The sequence below is a fragment of the Ictalurus punctatus genome, chromosome 6 (assembly GCF_001660625.3).
Source record: "Ictalurus punctatus breed USDA103 chromosome 6, Coco_2.0, whole genome shotgun sequence".
Taxonomy (NCBI): domain Eukaryota; kingdom Metazoa; phylum Chordata; class Actinopteri; order Siluriformes; family Ictaluridae; genus Ictalurus; species Ictalurus punctatus.
In genome coordinates, this window is record NC_030421.2 from 15310568 (window position 1) to 15334111 (window position 23544).

The window sequence follows — 23544 nt, forward strand, 5'->3', positions numbered from 1 at the left end:
TTTAGATGAATTTCAGCGTTTCTTAGTATTTGGTATGTCTCCTTTCTTGCTTTAATGACGGTGTGCACTCAAGCTGGCATGGACTCCACACATTTTTTCAAAAACCTCTGATCCATTTTAGAACCATTGTCTGAGTTTCGTCTGAACACATACTGCACTAGAAGAGATTAGGCATGAGGAAAATCTGACCTTTTGTACAAAGCAGTTAACATGTTCAATAACACACATTTACTTACATTTAAATAGCGACCTAGAAATAGTGCAGAATCTTGAATAATAAATATTCATGACCTTGAACATTTACTTTCTTTGTTTTAAATATTTCAGCATTTTAAAACCTTATGTTTACTTCTTATTTAAAAAAATAAATAAATTAAAAATTAATCCCAGATTTTCAATGTGGTCTCAGACTTTAGGTCCCCAGTGTACATATTAATGATCAAGTCCAGTGTAACAGTGCTCACCCAGACTATTGTTATAGTATATATTATAGTAAATATCAAAGCAATAAGTTTACATTGAAAATATGAAATGTGGTTATGTAGATTATGTAAATACGACTTGCAAATTTGGAGGCCACATGATGCTGCACACTTCATTTAGAGACACCCACCTCTAAATCTGTACCAGTCTGTCACTAGACATCCTTCAGTTACTGCATGACCTAAAATATCTTCCCATCTGAATTTGTATTTAGGACATTATTAAAAGATTATTATAGCTCTAGAAATACTTTACAAATCCTACAAAAACTATTCTGTATTTCAATATACTGTACAGGTAACAGTTAAATGTAAACTGGACAAATGGACAAACTGTCCCTAATGACCATTATCTAATTATAATTTGTGCTGATCTAAGGTAAAAATCTAATTGTGTGAATCTCACAGTGAGCTTGATTGCCTGCTCTCTCACTGGCAGACACTTACACATAAACAGAATATAAAAGAAACCCACTTATAGTCACTGAACATCAATTGTCTCTGGCCACAAAACACACAACACTGGGGAAATGGAATAAATTCAAGGGTTTGTCCTTTTTTCCAGGAATGTTTTATTTTAAAATTTTATTTATTTAAAAAATATTTAAATACCGTATGTCATGGTATAACAAATGCGGTATACATATATGTTTCTCTGTCAAATTTTTAAACATTATCTTAGCCCTTGAATTCATGAACAGAGCGCTTGATGAATACCTAAAGGAGACAGATGTACATCACAAAAATGGCAAGAAAACACAAGAAAATATGATGTTTACTCCCACATATACACAGACTCCTTACCAATGTTATGACTGATATAGCTCAGTCTACGCAGTAGCTCTTGCACAACCCCCTTCTTAGTGTTCACCCAGACCATCGCCATCCTCCAGCCGTGAGCGGCAGAAAGAGATGAGAGAGGAGGGTGGGATGCAGAGGGAAGAGGAAAGCAGAGCAAAATACAGCCTGTTGTACCTTAATTGCTGGCAATGCAGTCTTGCATAAGCTATGCATAGAAAAATCAAACAAGAGTGCAAGGAAGAGAGGAGACAGTGTGATTGTGTGTCTGTGTATGAGAGAGATAGGTGATCTACACACACAGAGTCCATAGGAACAGACACGCATGTGCATAAAACCTGAAGAGCTCAACCTGTGATATGGTGCCACCTTCAGTACCATAGCTGCCCCTACACCCTGTTCCTGAAAAACAAAAGACAAATAATAATAATAATAATAATAATAATAATAATAATTAATAAATAAATAAATAAATAAATAAATGGAAAAATTAGTTCTAAAATGTTCAGGTCCAAAATGTAATCAAGTTGGACTTGACATAACAAGTCATGTTTTTACAATCAAGCATAAGTAGATTAGAGTATATTATATTCAATTTTGTTGTCATTGCACACAGTAAAAGAGTAGAAGTGCAGCATAAGCAGATAAATAAGCAGATAAATAGAATGGCAAGGAAAATAGTACACTCCTGGGCAAAAATATAATAATAACATTGGCAAGGAAAATAGTACACTCCTGGGCAAAAAAAAAAAAATATATATATATATATATATATATATATATATATATATATATATATATATATATATAATTTAAGCTTTTAATAGTCTTAACAACAAATCATGGATGTGTGAATGTGTGGGTGATTGTGCCCTACGATGGGTTGGCACCACGGGATAGGCCTTGGGACAGGCTCCAGGCTCCCTGCAACCCTGTGTAGGATAAGCGATACAGAAATTGGATGGATGGATAAGGATGCTAGTGGCAGCTCATAAAGTGTCTGTTTGTGGCACAATGTGATGGAACGTATTTTTGTGGGGCCTGTGAATCATAACTGGGGGAAATGACAGCTCAAGTTTATCAAAAGTTATTATATTTATTATAGAGTTCTTACAGCCTGTTTAACAGGTCACTTGAATGGGTTTAATTCAAACATCAGTCACTCAAAAACAAGAAGGTCTAACAATGTAACCTAATTTCGAGTTGGACTTAATTAGGGATGCACCAAAATGAAAATTCTTGGCCGAAGCCAAATATAATGAAAACCTTGGCCGAATACCGAATAGGTTTTTTTTTTTTTTTTTTGCGTTTTTTCCATTTATTTTGCCTTTTTTTCACCATTGCATAAATTAAATAGTCAAAATGTGCTTTTTACTATTTTGTCTTGCTTTTCAAAGAAAAAAATTAATTACAAAAACTACAATTTCAAAATATGTATTTAACACTGAACATTTTTTTTTCATTCCAGCAGGCATAGGCTACCAACAAGGCACAATATAACTTTAAATAAATAAATTAGTAAAATAAAAATATTTTTATGTGGTTATCTTTGAGCCCCCCTTGAATAGCTTATGTTAGGCCTATAACTGACTGCTGAAAGAATGTAACACAGCCTACAAGTAAAAAGTGCATTAAAAAGTGTAGAAAGTGCAGGAGTGCAGAAAATGGTTATATTTGGTTATATACGGCTGATTATATTGGGGCTATATACCGCTCGCGTCCCTGTACACCTCGCGGAGTATTATAGTAGATATAGTATAGTTAGATATGTTGTTTATGTTTATATTTGTTTAGATTTAGTTACTTTAAACTATAGATTAGTTCATTTAGTCCTCGCTGGTTTTTCAGCTCCCAGTCCATAATACTAGTTCATGTTTCTTGTTTTGTGTTCTGACCCTGTTTTCTGTGACCGCGACTTCGATTCCTGCTTTGCCCCGTTTATGCCTGTTTGCCGATCGCCCGACCCTTTGCCTGTCTTGACTACGTTTTTTGGATTACGATTTGGATTTGTCTGCCTGCCCTTAAATAAATACGTCTTTACCTGCTTCCGTACTCTACTCCCTTACGTCTCGCGACGTGACAGAATACTCCGGAACAGAAACAAAACAAACGCATGTGTCCACAGTAAATAATGTCACGGTTGTCAACATCCGAGGAGTATGAGCACGCTGACCACTCGTGCACGTAGCTTGTGCATGCTCACGCCCCCTCATCTATCCGGGAGCGCGCTGCCGGAAGTGGGGGTCGTGACAGTTGCGCGTCTCACTCTGGTTACTAGGCTATTTGGTCGCGTCATCAAACACGTCATTGTTCGGGCAAATTTATTCGGTTCAGGAATAAAAATTTTCTAAAATGTTTAAAAAACCCAAACATTATAGTACACATTTGAATAATGAGCCAAATATTTGTTCTGAAGGGACGTCACGCGAGTATTGAGATGAGGTTTAACTACATGTCCCAGAATGCATCGCAGGCTTTTATTGTGTTTCCCGTCTCGCGGGCTTTGTTTTGTTATGGCGGTTCGTTTCGAAACCGGGACGCGAGTTTACCCGTCAGCTTCTGAGCACTTTAAATATCCGAGAGCCGCCAACCCGGCTCGTTAACTGAAGAGTTGTTGTGTAAGAAAAAAGTTTCGGGCGGTTGTAAGTGCGCTAATCAGTGAGAAGTTTTGTTTGGTTTGTGTTTAACCAGCCAACGGTTTGTTAGCCAACTAGTTACCGTAAAGTTAGGTCGCTAACATGTACGCTAAATATCCATTTGTTATTCAGCTACGCATTGTAGTGTTATCCTTTACACTACAAACTTAAGCTAACAAAGATAGCATAGGTAACCAGATAGGAAGTCCGTTTTTATGACTGTACGAATTGTACTGTTTCAGGAGCATGACATCTCCAGCTGGACCGCAGTCTCAGTTCCTGTGGCGCTGGATGGCGAGCAGCTCTCGGGCCGGGGTGTTTCTGAACGGCTCTCCTGGAGAACTTGGCACTGTCAGGAGCAGCTGTAGCTCTCCGGGTATGGACGTGTCCTTAGAGGACTCCTTCAGCACCCAATTCGCCCCCTTACCTATGTCCCGCAGCAGTAGCTGCCAGAGTGTGGACTCCATCTGTCCTTCACAGTCCATCAGGGCCCCGGTCTCTGAAGTGGACATGGGTCGCCCTGCTGCAAGAAACCCCCAAGCGCTCATCCACCGGCTCCAAGAAGTAAGTCAAGGTAGCATTGCTTCTTAAAGAGTCCCTGAAATCAACATTAGTGTTTCAGAGCTTTTTGTACCTGTCCCATAATGTTACAGACATCGGTATAGTAGTCTCACACCCTGGAACAGTCAACGTAGGTTTATTTGTACTTGCATGAGTACATGCAAGTGTACAAACAGGCTTAAACTCTCAAGCAGTTTTCTGTAAACAGTCAAGAGATATTGGAATAAAGAAAACCCCCAAACGCTCATCGACCAGCTCCTATAATTAATCATAAAAGCTCATATTAAACATCCTTACAACACATTTTGTACGGTTTTACCTTATATGTTGTAGAAGAGTAACGATTTATGTCCAATTAAAATCTTCAAAGTGCAACATGAAGTAGCACCTAAAGATGTTCTTTCTTATTCTAGAGCAGGGGTCGGGAACCTTTTTGGCTGAGAGAGCCATGAACGCCACATATTTTAAAATGTAATTCCGTGAGAGCCATACAATATGTTTAAAACTAAATACAAGTAAATGTGTGCATTTTATGTAAGACCAACACTTTTAAAGTACAATAAGTCTCTGAATTCTTTTTAATAACGTTGTTATGCTGTTGCTAACCAATGATGAATAAAGTACTTCTTACCATTAATGCGACTTCTGGTGCTGCATGGTTTTGCTGATGGCTTTGTAGTCTGGTTGATACGTGGTGAGGTTAAGCTTCATGCAGGCGTTGAGACTTCCATCCGTTAAACGTGATTGTAGGTTGGTCTTAATGTTCTTTAGATGTGAGAAAGACTGCTCACATACATACGTAGAGCCAAACATTGTCAGTACAGCAATACTCACACGCTGCAGTGTGTGGTATGTCACGGGAAGCGCGTTCCAAGTTTTGACAATCAGCTGGTCCGCGGGTTGAAGTTTTTTCATTTCTCCCCACATGTGTTTGCTTGCCAACTCTGCTTGCTGTCGTGCAAGTCTTTCCAAATCTTCATTCAGTGACTTGAACTTATTCACCCACATGTCTGAGGCCTTCAGGTCAGCAGCTTGTAGCTCAAAATCTCTGATGGAGACACTGGGGATGTAACTCAGGTCGGCGCTGTCCACTGCACACTCGTGTGGATGAGTGATGAACTTAAAAAGACGAGTGCGCTCACGAAATTCTCCAAAGCACGCTTTGAATGACTGCAGGAGATTAGATGTGAAGCCCGCTATGTAGTATGGCGTGTGTTGAAGTGCCGCTTTATATTTGACCGTTTCATTGATGCAATTTTATCATTGCATATTAGACACACTGCAGAACCTGCTCTCTCCACAAAAGCGAATTTCTCTGTCCATTCCTGCTGAAAAGTACGATACTCATCTTTTTTTCTTTTAGCCATCTTCTTCGATAAAAGGGTTTCCGCAATTAGCTAGCTGACTACTTGATTAAAAGGAGGGAAGTTTACTTCCTGACCTCACAACGACCCGTGTACGTTACGCATTATCCAATAAAAATTTGGTGTTGTCCTGGAGGACAGCTATGATTGGCCCTAGCCACCCGCAGCCATGAACATGAGCGGTAGGAAATGAATGGATCGAAATACATGAGAATGTTTTATATTTTTAACGTTACTTTTTTTTATTAAAGATTTGGCTGCGAGCCAGATGCAGCCATTAAAAGAGCCACATCTGGCTCGCGAGCCATAGGTTCCCAACCCCTGTTCTAGAGGAACCTGAGCAACAAAAAGGAGTGTGTAGTGAAATGATACACTTTTGTCACCCCTCTGCAGTCAATGATGCAAAATAACAAAATGTAAAAAAAAAAAAAAAAAAAAACACCTTACAATAACAGTTCATGAATAATCATGCACTAAAACCTGAGTTAATACTTACTTAAATATGAGCTAATGATGAGTTAAGGTGTGTACTAATCGCACACTAATGAAGAGCTGCGACGTTAGTCTTATGAGTACATGTGTGAATAACGACCTCCTTAAAGTACATGGTAGTAGATGTTTGTTAGTTAATGTAATAATTAACATGTAGGGGTAAACTAAATCAAACATGCTCTATAAGAACGAATATGAATTAAACGTGCATAACTTCAAATTGTTTTATAATTTGCCGTATGCAGCTGCATACACAAACATCATTGGATGGCGTTGAGATGAAATGATTGGTGTTTATGCGTTAGTGCGTCTTTCTACGTTCGATAAAGAGGATCAATGTAAATTATGAAAGTAATCCAGTGCCATCCAATGATGTTTGTGTATGCAGTTGCAAACGGCAAATTATATAAACAATTTGAAATCATGCACGTTTAATTCATATTGTTTCTCATAGAGCATGTTTGATTTAGTTTACCCCTACGTGTTAATACATTAACCACAAACATGTACTAACGTATTTAAGGTAGTCTTTATTCAGGCATGAATTCATAAGACTCACATCATAGTTATAGTTAGCTCTTCATTAGTTTGCGATTAGTACATGCCTTAACAGTTATTTCATATTTAAGTAAGTATTAATTCAGATATTAGTGCATGATCATTCATGTACTGTTATTTTTAAATCTTACCAACAAAATCTGTCCCTCAAGGACTGTGCAATTTTACGATTACTGAAATTAATGCAAAATCAAGCATGCTTCGCAATATTCGGAGGAGCTTGCAATTTTTTTTTTCTCAAAATTGCAGATTGTCCACAGATTTGCTCCTATAAGCATCATGTGATATCATCACAGTGCACCATGTGACATCATAGCAACACTCATTCGACCCAAGGCGATTCATGTGTGTCGAACATGAGTACAGCTAAAAGGTCTCATTTACTAACAAACATCACTGTGAATGACCGTGTAAAACAATTTCTTGCGATTGCAATTTTGTCAATTCAAGTAGTTTTCTGCAAAAAAAAATTTGCATTGCAAATTTTGAAAAACGGCAAAGAAAAATTGAGCATTTTTGGCCACAACAATCACCAAAAAACTCAGCGAAATCCTGTATGGACTTAAAGGTTTCATTTGACTCACCGTCATATAATCACACTATCTGGTGGTGTTCCGTTTTGAGTCTGATTCTTCTCATTGTCTGTGTGATTGATGATTGGCCCACGCCAGTGAAATTTCTCTCTTATTTGAATAAAGTTAAGATATTCTCAACATTTCTGTACTCTTGTTGCTTCTTCTGTGCAGCTCTTGCTCCCATAAGTCTCTGTGTGGGATTTATGCATGTCTCTGTAGAAAATGAATGAGAAGCAGGACAAAAAATGCTTTGCTGCAAAAAGCTTTCCTATGCCAATATAGCGCTGACTTTCTCATTCTGGATGTAAATATAAAACTACATCTGTATTTTTGTAAAGTTGCTTTGTGAAAATATCTATCATTAAAAGTGTTATGCAAATTGAATTTAATGTTTTTTATAATCATTTATGCAATTGTCAGTAAATAGACATAAAGCCACAAAAAGTGGACAGAAAAAGGCTGAATGAAAAGGAAAAAAATGGCGACTCTGGTCTACTGATCAGAAGGTTGCGAGTTCAAATCCGTATTTGTCACATTCTGATGTACAGTTTTGATTTGAGTTGCTATTAATATTTTAACCTGCAGCATGTTCGCCTCACACTTCCAGGGTCAGGGGTTCGATTCCCACTGTGGCCCTGTGTGTGCGGCGTTTACGTGTTCTCCCCGCCCTGCGGGGGTTTCCTCCGGGTACTCCGGTTTCCTCCCCCAGTGTAAAGACATGCATGGTAGGCTGATTGGCATGTCTAAAAGTGTCTGTAGTGTATGAATGGGTGCTTGAATGTGTATGTGTATGTGATTGTGCCCTGCGATGGATTGGCACCCTGTCCAGGATGTACCCCTCCTTGTGCACGATGCCCCCTGGGATAGGCTCCAGGTTCCCCATGACCCTGAAAAGGATAAGTGGTATAGAAGATGGATGGATGGATTTTAACCTGCATTGGGAGGTGGAGGCATGTTTTCAAGCTGTCTTGCTCATCATCCAAGATTATCATTAGTGTGATATCAGGAACAAGTGTTTGAATGTTTGTATGATTTCTGTGAAATTATCATTGTATCCTTCAGATGAACTGAACAGATTTTGGAATGAATCCAAACAGGGTCAATGTTACAGCAAGCTCAAATGTCTGAAATATTTATTTAAATATCTTCCTTCCTGTTTTAAGTACATTTTAAAGGTATTTGAGACATACAAATAAGTATTTAAAAAAAGGGAGGCCTACACTTGGTGGTGGTGAAGGCATCCGTGTTAGTGCTTTTGTCAAGTTCTATTTGTTTCTCACTAGTACTTTTAATGTTTTCTTACAAAATAGGGGGGATTTGCAAATAACACATACATTGTAAGAGTGAAATGTGGGTTACATGTTTCTTTAGCTGAAGCAGCTGCAGCAGTGCATGCAAGAGCAACTAAAAGTCCACCAACAGGAGCAGCTGAAAAAACTGCAGAATGAACAATCAAGGATTTTGGGAATGGTTCAGGCTGCCACAGGTATAATGCACTGCTATATTTCAGTGTACAATTTAATAACAATTCGGTTCTTGTATTTTATGTATACCTCACTGAGTCCATTTTTGCATTTTAACAGAGTATGACAATATAAAACAGCCATGCCTCAAAACTGCTGAGCAGTCTGGATCAAAGTCCTCACAAACAAGACCCAGAGTTTCACCAGTTCCGCATGAACACCAGCAAACCAAAGAAGTGGAAAGGACACTTGGTAAAGTATTGTTTACTTTCCAAGTCTATTTGCTGTGTAATTAAGATAACATACCTGAGTATTTCTCAGTCCAGTGAAGTACCACCAACCTGCGCATTTTAGTGCTTTCCCTCCTGTTGAAACCTAGTTCAACCCCAGTCAGGCTTGTTAATTAGCTGAAAAGTTGGGCGAAAGGGAAAATATCTCTGAGATGCACAGAGCTGTCAATTTATTACTCCAACAGTGCCAGGCGTGTGGAAACAAGAGCCAAAAGTGGACCAGGCACGTTCTGGACATCACACTGATGAAGATTATGATCACGAAGGAGAGTCTCTGCATTCTGAGGACAAACGCATGTGGCGAAAAGACAATGAAACAGAGGCACATGACCGGTAGGTATCATCAGAGTGGACCAAGTATGAAAATCGCAGTATAATAGTGTGATTTTGATGTCATGTCGTGTCTCCAGGCCGATCAGATCAGGGAAGACTTTTGAGGAGATGCTGGAAGAGCAGCTCAAGCTGGAGAATGAGAAGATAAGCAAGATATCGGTAAGACATAATTTACACTTCTAGTCTAGTTTATCATATGTTAAAAGAATACTCAAGTGTTTTTTCCTACCTAATACAGCAAGAATTTCTTTCAGTTTCTCCTTCACAACATGATGCATGTGCGTGGTGCAGTTAAGAGTGGGGATTATACAGTGTGATGTGGTTAGACTAACCACTAACTATAGGCATGGCATGTACCAAGAATAGCACATTCAACAAGAAGAGGAGACAGTATGATTGTGTGTCTGTGTGTGAGAGAGATAGGCAGAGAGATCTACAAAAATTCTGCTGATGGTATTTGTCACTTATTTGAATAAAGTTGAGAAATTCTGAACATTTCTGTGCTCTCGTTGCCTCTTCTGCGCCATTCTTGCTCCCTTACCTCCTCTGAGTAAGCCTCTGAGTAACATGGTCCCCATCCCTTCCGTAGTGAATGCTCCCACCTTGCATCCAGTGTTACAGTTTTATGTGGTGACTGAAGATGAATTTCAAATATGTTTTGCACAAGTGTTCAACTGGCCCCAACAACAGCCTTTACGCTTCCATTATCTGTTCTTTTTTTAGTACAGGCAAATGGGTCTATTCTTGCACCTTTTCCATTGATGCAGTAGATAGAGATTAGGTTAAAATGCTGGAGTATGCCTTAAAGCCATGGCTAGATTATTTTTTTTGTCTTATCAAACAAAAGCTGAATTAATATTGGAGAAAAAAAAATTGTTTGTCTTTGGGAAGATGTAGTGCATTTACAGTAGTGCTTGAAAGTTTGTGAGCCCTTTTGAATTTTCTATGTATCTGCATATAAATGACCTAAAACATCAGATTATTTTAGAAAAAATATGTTTTAGAATGGCCAAGTCAAAGTCCTGACTTTAATGCAAAAGAAATGTTGTGGAAGGAAAGTTTGATACAAGAAGTTCATGTGAGGAAACCCATCAGCAACATCCCAGAGTCAAAGCTGTTCTGTACTGAGGAATGGGCTGAAATTCCTCCAAGCCGACGTGCAGGATGGATCACCAGTTATCGAAAACGTTTATTTGTAGTCATTGCTGCACAAGCGGGTCACACCAGATACTCAAAGGTTCACATACTTTTGCCACTCACAAATATGTAATATTGGGTCGTTTTCCTCAATAAATAAATGACCAAGTATAAGATTTATATCTCATTTTTTTAATGGGGTTCTCTTTGTCTACGTTTTGGAAAAGCTGATGATGATTTAGATCATATTTATACAGAGACGCAATCTTTCAAGCACCACTGCAGTTCAATACATTAAGTCTGTAAAAATTGTCTTTACATTTTGCTTTGTAGGGTGCTCCTGCCGATGCAGCAAAGGTGAAGAGGCCATTTCTGAGGCGAGGGGAAGGCTTGTCTAGATTCACTAGAGGCAAAACCACTGGACCATTCCGAGACAGGGCAACAAGTTCAGACACCAAACCCACACCAGGACTCAATCCTTCAGCCTTTCAGGGCCCGACCATCAGATCCCACCAGACCTCTGAGTCAAAACGAACTTCTCAAAACTCTATAAGTACAACAAACTGTGTGACACAGCGCAAGACTGCTGTACTGAACAAAACTAACTTTCCTCAGATGATTTCAGCACCAGTAACCAAGGCTCTTGCAAAAGCTCAAGTTCATGGAGGCCACCAGAATGTCAGGGTAGAAGGGCAGAATGGCAGCTCTGGACCTCTCCAACACCAGAGTAAGAGTAATAATAAGCCTGAAGGTCAGAAGGTCTTCTCAGATATCATGGTTGATATCAGTAAGGGGACATCAAGACAGTTTCACAGTATGGATGAGCAAACTGCTCGAATGGCAGAGAATTCATTTGAGGTGTGGCTCAAAGAACGTGGTGAACACTGGGAAAGAGATCAGTACCTTGAGTATGTGGAGCTTGGTGAGTTTGAGCTGCTAGAGAGAGCAGCAGATGAGTTATCTTTTTCCAGTAACTCTTCTTTCATCAACACTCTTTTGCGGAGGGATGGCAGACGCCTTTCCTCTACTCCTGTCAAACCACCACCAAAATGCTCATTTCCTGACCATCGTCTCGATGACGGTACTGGCCTCAGCAAGGCTTACAGTCCACCAGTACCACCCGTAGGCAGTGTGGAAGTGTTAGAAGGGGCAAACACACAAACAGATGAAGTGATGACCAAGTGTTCTGGAGATGAAGAAGTGGAAGAGTCTGATTCCTCACTATGTAGCAACACGGTTTTTCAGCAGCCTGCTACAGTGCCAAACCTGCAAGAACCTTTCAACTTCCAAGTTTCAGCACCGCCCTACGATCAGCGATCTTATCAAGACAGAGACGGAGCCGGAAGTCCAGAAGGAGATGAGGAGAGCCACAGAGACTCAACTTTGGTGGATGTCAGAGGTCAGGTTGAGTTTGATGACGATGATACATGGAATGAGCCAGAGTCTTCAAATTGCAGTCCTGCAAAGATGGATGATCTGCCAGACAGGGTACTGAAGAGGAAGATTGCAATCTCAAAGGGAGCAGAGCTTGATTGTTGCTCTAACAGCCCATTAGACCGTGAGCCAGAGCCACCACGGACGTGTCAGTTGGTAGCGAAGTTGTTTCCATCTCTGAACCTGAAACCGTGTCCTCCTCCACCAGAACTACCAGATTCAGATGGGCACAGTGAACAAGGAGCAGGTGAGAACAGTCTTTTAGTATTTATAGACTGTTGTTCTGATATTCGTGGTCATTTATCTTTATCATTATTGTCAGAGGTGAACAGTGACATGCTTGACTCAGGTAAGTTATAACAGCATGCTGTGGTTCACACTAAAATCAGCAATTTTATTAATCCAGCCAGATCAACATTACTCCGTGAGCGCTTGGTGGAACTAGAGACCGAGATTGAGCGCTTCAGGAAAGAAAATGCAGCATTGAGCCGACTCAGGCAGGAAAACGAGGCGTTTCAAGAGAACCTGCGGTATGGAACAACCTGAATACATACATTTCACACTTATCACTCTGTTTGCTCAGTCTGAAGCTAAATTTCTACTTTAAGTTTAGTTTGGTTTCCCACTAAACATAATTAACAAACCAAAAAAAAGCTGGTAGAGGGGTATGTAGGCATGTAAACGCATGTGTAAATTGGTCAGAAATAAGGCGACAGGTAAAGGTAAGAAAACCTGAGTATGGAAGACACAGAGGTTGGCACAAAAAAAAAGTAGAAATAATCACTTATTATAAATAACTAGTTTTTCCAAATTTACCACATTCATGAATACCGCATTTCTTGAGTAAATGCATCTATGAACGATTTCCTAATAAATCCATTCATTTTCAGATTGATAAATGAGGCTCACTGTGTTAGCCCCTGCCTAAACAAACCACACTGAACAGGGTATACGCTGCATATGTGAAAACACCCTAGCACTTCATTTGTGCTGGTCTCAAGTCTTTGAGCATATATGAAACAGGCTTGGTGTGTGTTTCAATACAAGTATGCATCATTTATTAATGGAGCTTGTACCCTCTCATACTCCTCATTCGAGGCCACAGACACTGTTATTATTATATTATTATATATATATATATATATATATATATATATATATATATATATATATATATATATATATATATATAAAATGTATCTGTGTGTGTGTAGATATGTATGTGTATATATATGTGTGTGTATATTTATATGTGTGTATGTACAGTCACGGTCAGAAGTTTACATACAGTCATCATGGACATGAATGTCATGGCAATATTGGGCTTTCAATAATTTCTTTGAACTTTTCTTTTTCTGGGGTAGAATGATTGTACAACACATCTTTAATACAGAATAATTTGGTTCACAAGTTTTAATTCATTTATGGTTTTCTGTAATCAACACAGGACCAAGGGTCAAAAATATACATACACTTAGATTATTAATTCAGTGGTGCCAAAAGTTCCAAAATGTCCTTTAATTTGCCAAGACCAAGGCCTCTTAATTTCCTGTTAGTGATCATGTTTAACTACAGCTGACAGCTTCTCTGTGCCAAAATAAAAAGTGTTTGTGTGACAGCACTCATTGGATTGACCAACACATGGTACTATGGGAAAGTCCAAGCAGATCTGAAAAAGAGGATGGTGGATTTACACAAGTCGTGAATGTCTCTTGGAGCTATTTCTAAACAATTGCAGATTCCAAGATCATCAGTTCAAACACTTATACTTGTGTACAAGTTATTGGGAAGTGTAACCACTTTGCCACTTCTTCCAGTTTGGGTCTGGAAGAAGACCCAAACTGTCACCCTCAGCTGAGAGGGAATTGGTTCAGATGGTCGGGAAAACCTCAGGAACCGCCAAGGCACAGGCCTGCCATGAGCTGGAAGCTGCTGGAATGTCACTGTCCACAGTCAAGCGAATTTTACATTACCGTGGACTAAAAGGCTGCCGTCCAAGAAAGTCGCCCCTGCTCCAAAATCGACACATTCAAGCCCGTCTAAAGTTTGCGGCTGACCATATGAACAAAGAAAAAGCCTTCTGGAGGAAAGTTTTATGGTCAGATGAGACAAAGATTGAGTTGTTTGGCCACAATAACCAGAGGTATGTTTGGAGGAGTAAGTGTGAGGCGTCCTGATCTCAACCCTATCGAAAATTTGTGCCAAGAAGAGTGGTCAAATATCTTAACACGGTTCTGCCAGAAGCTGGTTGATGGCTACCAAAAGTGTCTGCTCAAGTTGAAACTTGCTTAGGGACTAAATATTAGGTGTGCTCTTTGTATATTTTTGACCCTGCATGTATAATTTTGACCTTGTGTTGATTACAGAACACACCAAATAAATTAAAACCAAATTTTTTATTTATTTATTTTATTATTATTTTTTGGTTAAAGATGTATGTTGTATAATCATTCTGCCCCAATGTTAGGATTTGAAACTAGAGAATCTCCGGGTTATGATTAGTAAGAAGGGAGAAAGTGAAAATACACAAGAAAGACGGCACCCTTGCCTCGCTACACACTTCCCACACCAAGGCCTTGGGAGAGCCTGCCAAATGACACACAAACACACAAAGTTCAAATGGTAAAATCTCTAATTTATTCCAAGAAAGGCACAGTATACATCATGCTTGACACACAACAGAGACAATGGGTTAACTATTGATTGGCATATTTGCATGAAACAGGATGGTATGTAAATGCGTGAATGGTGAGGGGCTTCATCTGACCCTTCGATCTGAGTCGACCAAGAAACAAAGAGAAAAAGGTGCCAACACAAGAACCAGGAAAAAGAGGGGGGTGTTCACAGTAAACTTATCACCCAGAAAAAGAACAGTTCAGAGAAATTACTGAAAGCCCAATATTGCCATGACATTCATGTGTATGTTGAGTGTATGTAAGCTTCTGACCTCAACTGTACATGGTCAGCAACAATACTCAAATAGGCTGTGGCATTCAAGCGGTAATTGATTCTTATTAACAGACCAAAAGTGTGCCAAAAAAATATTCCCCACACCATTACACCACATCCTCCAGCCTGGACTATTGACACAAGGTAGGCTGGGTCCATGGATTCATGCTGTTGGTGCCAAATTCTGACCCTACCATCTGTGTGTGTCAGCAGTAATCAAGATTTATCAGAGCAGGTTATGTTTTTTTTCCAATCTTCACCTGTGAGTTTTGGTGAGCCTGTGCCCACTGCAGCCTCAAATTTCTGTTCTTGGCTGACAGAGCTGGAAGCCAACATGGTATTTTGCTGTTGTAGAACGTCTGCCTCAAGGTTTGACGTGCGCATTCTAAGATGCTTTTCTGATCACCACAATTGTACAGAGAATGGCTATCTGAGTTACTGTAGCCTTTCTGTCGGTTCAGATCAGTCTGGCCGTTCTCGACTGACCTCTCTGATCAACAAGCCATTTCTGTCAGCAGAACTGCCACTTACTGGATGTTTTTTTTCTTTATTGCACCAATCTGAGTAAACTCTAGAGACTGTTGTGTGTGAAAATCCCTGGAGGGTCAACAGTTATGGAAATACTCAAAACAGCCCGTCTGCCATCAACAATCATGTCACGGTCAAAATCACTGAGATCACATTCCCCATTATTCCCCATTTTGGTGGTTGATGTGAACATTACCTGAATCTGCTGGCTCGTATCTGCATGATTTTATGCACTGCACTGCTGCCGCACGATTGGCCGATTAGATATAGTTGTGCCCAAAGTTTGCATACCCCTTGCAGAATCTGCTAAATCTTAATGTTGTTAACCAGGCACTACAGTGCGACCATTTCACTCGCATTTGCGACTGAAAAGTACTTTGCGACTGTGAAAAAATATTTAGTCGCACCAGTGCGAGTGACCTGTTCGGAGTTGTATAATAAAATCTGAAAAACTACAGGAAGTCCAAAATGCTCAACAATTACTTTTGTACTGCTTTTCATCATCTCAGTCAAACCTAAGTGTGTAAATACTGCAAAGAACTCATTATGATAACAAGAGTAACACTGTACATTAAATAATTCCTCGCCAATTATAATCAAGAATAGCAACTAGGGATGCACCGAATGTTTGGCAACCGAAATTATTTGGCCGAAAATGCCATAAAAAACCAAAACCATTTTTGGTGTTCGGCCGAATAAGTGAAAAAGGCCGAATAAATTTGACCAAACAATGACGTGACCAAATAGCCTAGTAACCAGAGTGAGATGCGCGAATGTTATGACCTCCACTTCCGGCAGTGCGCTCGGAGAGATGAGGGGGAGCGCGCATGCACAAGCTACGTGCACGAGTGGTCAGCGTGCGCATGCTCTTCGGATGTTGACAACCGCGACATTGTTTACTGTGGTGCGTTTGTTTTGTTTCTGTTCTGGAGTATTGTCATGTTGCGAGACGTAAGGGAGTAGAGTACGGAAGCAGGTAAAGACGTATTTATTTAAGGGCAGGCAGACAAATCCAAATCGTAATCCAAAAAACGTAGTCAAGACAGGCAAAGGGTCGGGCGATCGGCAAACAGGCATAAACTGGGCAAAGCAGGACAAACGTATATAAAAACAAACATAAACATCTAAACATAAACAACGTATCTAACTATACTATATCTACTATAATACTCCGCAAGGTGTACAGGGACGCGAGCGGTATATATCCCCAATATAATCAGCCGTATATAAAACCATTTTTTGCACTCTTGTCAATGCACTTTTTAATGTTGTTCTAGGCTACAGATTGTTACGTTCTTTCAGCAGTCAGTTATAGGCCCAACATAGGCTATTCAAGGGGGGCTCAAAGATGACCACATAAAAATATTTTTATTTTACTAATTTATTTATTTAAAGTTATATTGTGCCTTGTTGGTAGCCTATGCCTGCTGGAATGAAAAAAAAAGTTCAGTGTTAAATAAATATTTTGAAATTGTAGTTTTTGTAGTTGATTTTTTTTTTTCTTTGAAAAGCAAGACAAAATAGTAAAAAGCACATTTTGACTATTTAATTTATGCAGTGGTGAAAAAAATTGCAAAATAAATGGAAAAAAATGCGAAAAACGTGTTCAGTCTTCAGCCAAGTTTTTCATTATATTTGGCTTCGGCCAAGAATTTTCATTTTGGTGCATCCCTAGTAGCAACTGTTCAGACTGTAAACATACAGTATGCTGCAGTTCTCCCTTCACCAACTCTAATAGATAGTGCATTCACTTCATTTAAGCTCACGGTTGCCAGATATCACTAGAAAAGTCAATCCAGTTTTCATCTTTTGATTTAATCCCCCCAAAAAACACAATATTATCAGCAGACATGGCAACACTGTACTGGGGGAACCAATCTAAAAGGAACAACTGATAAACTAACAATAAACAAAAACCTATTAAATGTAAAGACAGAAAATGTGCTTAGTTATAAATAAATTATTTAATTTAAAAATAGACATTATAATAAATTTAATAAAATATAAATAAAATGAGAAATGAAATAATGTTTAATTACTATGGGTTGCATTTAATATTAATTTGAATATCTTAGTAGGCTATTTCCTTAGAAGGCTATTAGCCTTCTTTTTCCTAATATGGATCATTTTTATATTAGTCTAAAAATAAACATTTTCTGCTTGTTTATCATTTAACCAAGTGCTTTGCATCTGGCGGATAAATAAACTCACCCAATCACATCCTATTTGAAATTATTCAGACATATACACAATATCCGCTGAGTGGTTTGAGAACTGGCTTTGGAGAATTTGGGGAAGATGTCTGATAGTGTAGCTTTAAATATATTTAAGTGGAGCAGACTTCAAAGACTGAACATTGAGGTTTATTGTTTTTTTTTTTTTGTTTTTTTTTTAATAAGGTGGAACAAGTTAATGGTTGTTTTTTTGCATACAGTCTGTAAAATTACCTGAAAATATTAAATTTAGTTTATCAGAAGGTAAATTAATTTATAATGGCTCAAACTGTGTTCCTAGATTCTGTCATAATTGAGAAGCTAAAGTTTTCTCATGCCAACTTGTTATATTGTGGCACAGTAACATTACCATCTCTTTAAATAAAGCTAAACTTCAACTGTGCTCGTAAAGTTTTGACTGTACTCCTAAATTTTTGTAAGTAGCAGCACAAATCCTCCTAAAAAAATCGTTAGCCGTATTTAAAAAAAAAATACCCCGACACACCTTTGATTCTTAATACTGTGTGTCGTTACCTGGGTGATCCATGACTGTGTTTTTGTTTTGTGATAGTTGTTCATGAGTCCCTTGTCTGTCCTGAGCAGTTAAACTGCCCACTGTTCTTCAGAAAAATCCTCCAGGTCCTCCACATTCTTTGCTTTTCCAGCATCTTCTGCATTTTTGACCCCTTTCCAACAGCGGCTGTATGATGTTGAGATCCATCTTTTCAAACTGAGGGATTCGTACATAACTATTACAAAAGGCGCAAACATTCACTGATGCTCAAGAAGGCAACACGATACATTAAGAGCCAGGAGGATGTAAACCTTTAAAGAGGATGATCTGTGTAAATTGTTAGCATTTTTTTCTCTAAATATCTTATTTAGAGTATAAAGGGCTGTACTAAATGGGGAAAAAAAAGATCTTTAAACAAAATTACAATTTACGCTGATCATCCTGTTCAAAAGTTTACATCCCCTTGGCTCTTAATCAGTCGTGGATCATCCAGGTAACGAAACGCAGTCTTAAGAATCAAGGGTATATAAACTTTTGAATGGGTTAATTTTTATAAATTCAGATATTATCTTGTCTTATGGACTATATGTAAATATCTGTTATGTGAAATAGCTTATTCAGGACAGTACTTAAATAAAAAACATGGGATTTTTATGATCCCTCTTATTTTGTTAACAGTTAAGATTTAGCAGATTTTGCAAGGGGTATGCAAACTTTTGGGCACAACTGTAATTGCAGGAATGAATCAGTGTAGAGGGGTTCCTAATAAAGTACTTAGTGCGTGTATTTCACTGTTTAATTACAGTTCACCACTTAATTACCTTGCAAAGTGGGTATGAACATACCAGGCATGGAAAATACAACATTGTGCTGGACTCTGGCCTTCCAGGACTGGAATTGAGTACAAACCATGGTTTCAATGGTAATTATTGTGTAGAGTATAGCCACATGCATATGTATCAGTGAAACTTGTATTAAAATTTAGATTTGATTTGAGGAGTGATCCATTTAGTTTGCTGTTATTTGGTGACATTGTTTTAATACAGGATGGAGAGAGCAGAGTTTAAGCAGAACATGGCAGATGAACTTGTCAAATGGGAGGAGTTTAAGTTTGAGGAAGGCCGGAAGCTCCAACGTGAGAAGAAGCTGTTTGAGAAATATGCAGCAGCTGCAAGAGCAAGACCTGACAAACAGGAACGAGATGAGATACAGGTATTCATCTCCACCATCTATTTAATTCTTTATCTGTTTTTAATGTGCTTATGCACAGCACAAGACAGTGTACTCATGAGTTTTAACTGTGTGTGTGTGTGTGTGTGTGTGTGTGTGTCAGTCTTTAAAACAGCAGCTAAACACTCTGCAGGAGGATTTAAGAAAACGAGAGGCTCGCTGGACCAGCACGCACAGCCGGCTCAGGCAGCAGATAGACACCCTCAGTGCAGAGAATGCTACTCTACGAGACCAGGTCCGCACGCTGGAAAAACTTCGCCTCAGTACCTGGAAAAATGCTGAGTCTGAACGTGAGAAAGTGAGAGAGAGATCCAGTGCATCCAGCAATAGCACAAGGACAGCAAAATCCAAGGTGCAGAAAGAAAGTCCATCATCTGAAATTGTCTGTTAGAGAAAAGACAGCTGTTCATTTAGATTTCCCTGTATTCCTAGAGCCCCTCCTCCAGTATTAAAAGCAGCCCACTTGAGAACAGCAAGAAGATGGAAAGCCCAGAGGTTCAGAATCCTCCCAAAATTCCAGCCAAGACCTCAAGTACCACATGCTCCACAGGTTTGAAGTGATTTTTCTTTTTTTCCCCATGCTTTAAGGAGGAGGATGTGCCATTAAAGTAAATAACGATATGATGCACTGCCACAGTCTAGATTTCATCATACCATGGTTATTGGTGATAAGCCCAAAAACAGTTAATCAGAAACAGCCCTAGTACTAGACTTATTAAACATGAACGTGAACAGCTTAAATAATTAGTAGAAATTTTGTAAAACTTGCATGGAGTTTAAAATGTACTATTAACTGTTTACTGTTATGTGGCAGACAGCTTTGCTAAGGCAAAGAGCCCTTTTCACACTTTTGGGTTCTCGTCAAGATAAACAACGCAGCATGTGGCTTTTGTCATGACATCAGTAACTGGACCACCTGCATGTATGAATTATGGGGAAATATCCATGAGAACAAACATTAGACTATGATATTCAGAACAGTCTGTACATATATCAAAAAAATGGGCATAGACAGATCAACAGCATCTAGCCAACTAGCTATCTGCATTTCAGTGTGAAGTCAAACAACAGTGCACAGCTAACAGATGCTAGCTAGAGAGCCTAATTGCACTTCAAAATATGTTTAACTTAGCTTGCAGTACCAAGTTTGCTAACTTAAACTGCACTTCAAAATTCAAAAATTACATAAAATAATTATAAATGCTGATGATGCAAAGAGAAATCTTGGGTACTTCTCTTTCTTTTTTTCTGAACTATGCCTTAGAGGGTTTGTATCTGTTCATCCCACTATCTTCAGTAGTTTCTTCTACCCTTCCAATGCACACATTTGTTTGATGTAACCATTTTGGTTATATTGTGTTTTTTATGCATTGCAATTAATGTTTTTTCTTGAGGAAAAGGAAACATTTGATGTATTGTAATAATGTTTCATTTAATGCCTCTGATATAAATGTGCCTACCTGATTTTTATTTTAGACTGGCAAAAGGCCCAGCCTTGCCCAGTGGCTGGTGCACACCACATCTCCGATCATTTAATTGTATCTGAGGTAAAGAGCCATGATCCTCAACTAATCAAAAACTCCACCGACTCAGTCTTAGTGAGTACAAGCATTTTTCTTACCACGGAAGGATTTTACACCATGGTTTGTAATGTTTAATATTCCATCTCAGAATTATTCATATTTATTTTCCATGTGCTGTTTTTCTCAGGAAGTGGACAGTCCCAGGAACATCCCAGGAAAATCTGAACTTGAACAGGAAGAGATCACACACATGGATGGCAAGGTAAAATGAATTGAGATAAATTTATTTGAGTGAGCCGATTTGCACAAATCGTACAAACTTATTAGTGCAGTTATTCTGCGGCAAAATATTTTCAAAGAAATTAAGAGCTGTTCCATTGTGGTGGTATGTCATAAAAGCCAGTCATGCTCCAGCATGCAAATAGCACATTAACCAAAGGAGGGGGGTGTGGTGTACAGTATATGAAGTGCTTCTAATCAGCTTCCTTGAAGTGTGTGCTTCTATATTTCTTTTTTTGTTGTTGTTTGATTTTGTTGTTGTTTGAGCATTTTGTGCAACTGCCATGCCAAACAATTTAACATTCAAAATGTAGTCCTTAAAACAACTTGCAGATTATGCTAGGTTTTTTTTGTGTGTGCCTGTATCAGATTGAAAGGATGTTTCCTGATGGAGGACGACTCACAGTCTTCCCCAACGGCACAAGGAAAGAAGTGTCTGCTGATGGACTGTCAGTCAGAGTCACTTTTTTCAATGGGGACATCAAGCAGATAATGCCAGATCATAGAGTGGTGAGGCACAGTCATTTCAACAATTCTTAATAAAGTAAGCGCTCCTTTAGTTGTTATTGGCTTTAAAAATTAAAGTGCACTTAAATAGAGTGAATAGCACCACTTTAATGGGCTCTTTGAGTCTGAACAACGTAGCAAGGGAGTATGTGTTATAGGATTATTATAGCATTATAGAGTTTAGCGATTTTATATTGTAGGATTGAACAATCAATTTGGTGGTTTAGTAGCACTTTGTTTTATTATTCTCATGGATGTTTACTCCAGGGCTTCCTCTGTATTACCTGGAAGTCTAACCATTTCCTAATGAATTGCAGATTTATTATTATGCAGAAGCTCAAACCACACACACCACCTACCCTGATGGTATGGAAGTGCTCCAGTTCCCAAACAACCAGATAGGTAAATCTTAATTTCTTTAAAAACTGATGAATTAATAGGATGGTAAAGTTGCATTTCTAGAAGCTTAAGTCCTGCTGGTTCTCTCTTTCAGAAAAACATTTTATAGATGGTCATAAGGAGATCATATTTCCTGATCAGACAGTTAAGAATCTCTATCCTGATGGGCGAGAGGAGAGCGTGCTCGTAGATGGTACAATAATACAGCAAAACCCGTAAGCACATCTGTGTTCCTTTAAATAACCTTAAAAAGGTGCAGTGTTAATTGAGCAGATCTATACCTTACCCATCAGTAAAAGGAGCCTCCCTCATTTACAGGGTCTGCCACTATAACCAAAATTTTGAAATAATGTTTGTTCATGGTCATTTCATAGGGATGGCACTAAGCAGATCCAGTTCAACACGGGTCAGCAAGAGCTCCATACAGCAGAATTCAAGAGACGAGAATACCCTGATGGCACCGTCAAAACCGTTTATTCTGATGGAAGACAGGAGACCCGCTACCCCACTGGCCGCGTCAGGCTCAAAAATCAAGAAGGACGTGTCATCATGGACTCCAAAACCTAAGAGAACTCAAACGTTTTTACTTAAATGCTGAAACACTGAAGTTTGGTTTGCAGGAAAGGAAAAACAAGAATTTTGTGTGTGTTAGATTGTGTGATAAATTAATAGCAGTTAATTTATTTGTAGTGTACATTTTTGTAAAATAAATATTGTTATAATACTCAATCAACTGAAAATTTAACATCAGGAAGTTACTTGTTCTGTAACAAGCATACAGACAAATTGCAATACATCAGACCATTAACATACAAGAACAATGTAAGCAGCAAGCAAGACTAAAATAAATGTCATGTCAAAAAATATGACTTTAAGGTCCGTACAGGGGCCACTGTTTTGTTTTTGTCCTTGCTAATGAATAAAATTGGGCTCCCACAGCACCCACAATTTATTGGATGCACTGACCAAGCTCGTATTTAGTTTGCAATAAGAAGGCAGCTCCATTATAGAAGTTCTGAAAGTAATGTATACTTGACGTGTCCCGGTAAACATTTCCTCATCTTCTATATCTTCTGTGGGGGAAATGGTTGTACAGATGCACTAGAAATGCAAGGTACATACCAGCAATCTCTGACAATGTAATAATTAGAATAATAAACTAATTGGTCTCATTAAAACTTTCATCCTTGCTAATTAATAAAACTGGACCCTCAGTGTATTAGATATGCTGTCCAAGCTGTTTTTTGTTATAACTGATTTCATAGGGTCTCCCTTTTTA

The 23544-nt window shown here is 38.7% G+C and overlaps 2 protein-coding genes across 6 annotated transcripts in view; one reads left to right on the forward strand and one right to left on the reverse strand.

Moving 5' to 3' along the window:
* mcf2lb (mcf.2 cell line derived transforming sequence-like b) overlaps positions 1-3547 on the reverse strand; it is a 43637-nt gene extending 40090 nt beyond the window's left edge. Inside the window, exons 1-3 of the mRNA XM_053680890.1 lie at positions 3322-3547; positions 2158-2212; positions 1287-1682 (exon numbers count right to left, since the gene is read on the reverse strand). Coding sequence (XP_053536865.1) covers positions 1287-1368 — 82 coding nt within the window. The 5' untranslated portion in view covers positions 1369-1682; positions 2158-2212; positions 3322-3547. The remainder of the gene's footprint in view (positions 1-1286; positions 1683-2157; positions 2213-3321) is intronic.
* A 227-nt stretch (positions 3548-3774) lies between these two features.
* On the forward strand, positions 3775-23010 carry cenpj (centromere protein J). 5 transcript variants are annotated; one of them, XM_017469284.2, is made up of 17 exons: positions 3775-3898; positions 4159-4480; positions 8838-8952; positions 9050-9181; positions 9405-9552; positions 9630-9711; positions 11023-12370; positions 12530-12653; positions 19374-19539; positions 19661-19909; positions 19990-20107; positions 21034-21155; positions 21268-21342; positions 21729-21869; positions 22184-22268; positions 22360-22480; positions 22640-23010. In XM_017469284.2, exons 2-17 carry the CDS (start codon positions 4163-4165, stop codon positions 22830-22832), a joined length of 3537 nt encoding a protein of 1178 aa, XP_017324773.1. In that variant the 5' UTR covers positions 3775-3898; positions 4159-4162; the 3' UTR covers positions 22833-23010. The 5 variants fall into 5 exon arrangements, with proteins under 5 accessions (XP_017324773.1, XP_017324772.1, XP_017324776.1 ...); XM_017469283.2 differs by having other exon boundaries at positions 3780-3922; XM_017469285.3 differs by having other exon boundaries at positions 3790-4480; positions 21034-21104.
* Positions 23011-23544: the final 534 nt, after the last annotated feature.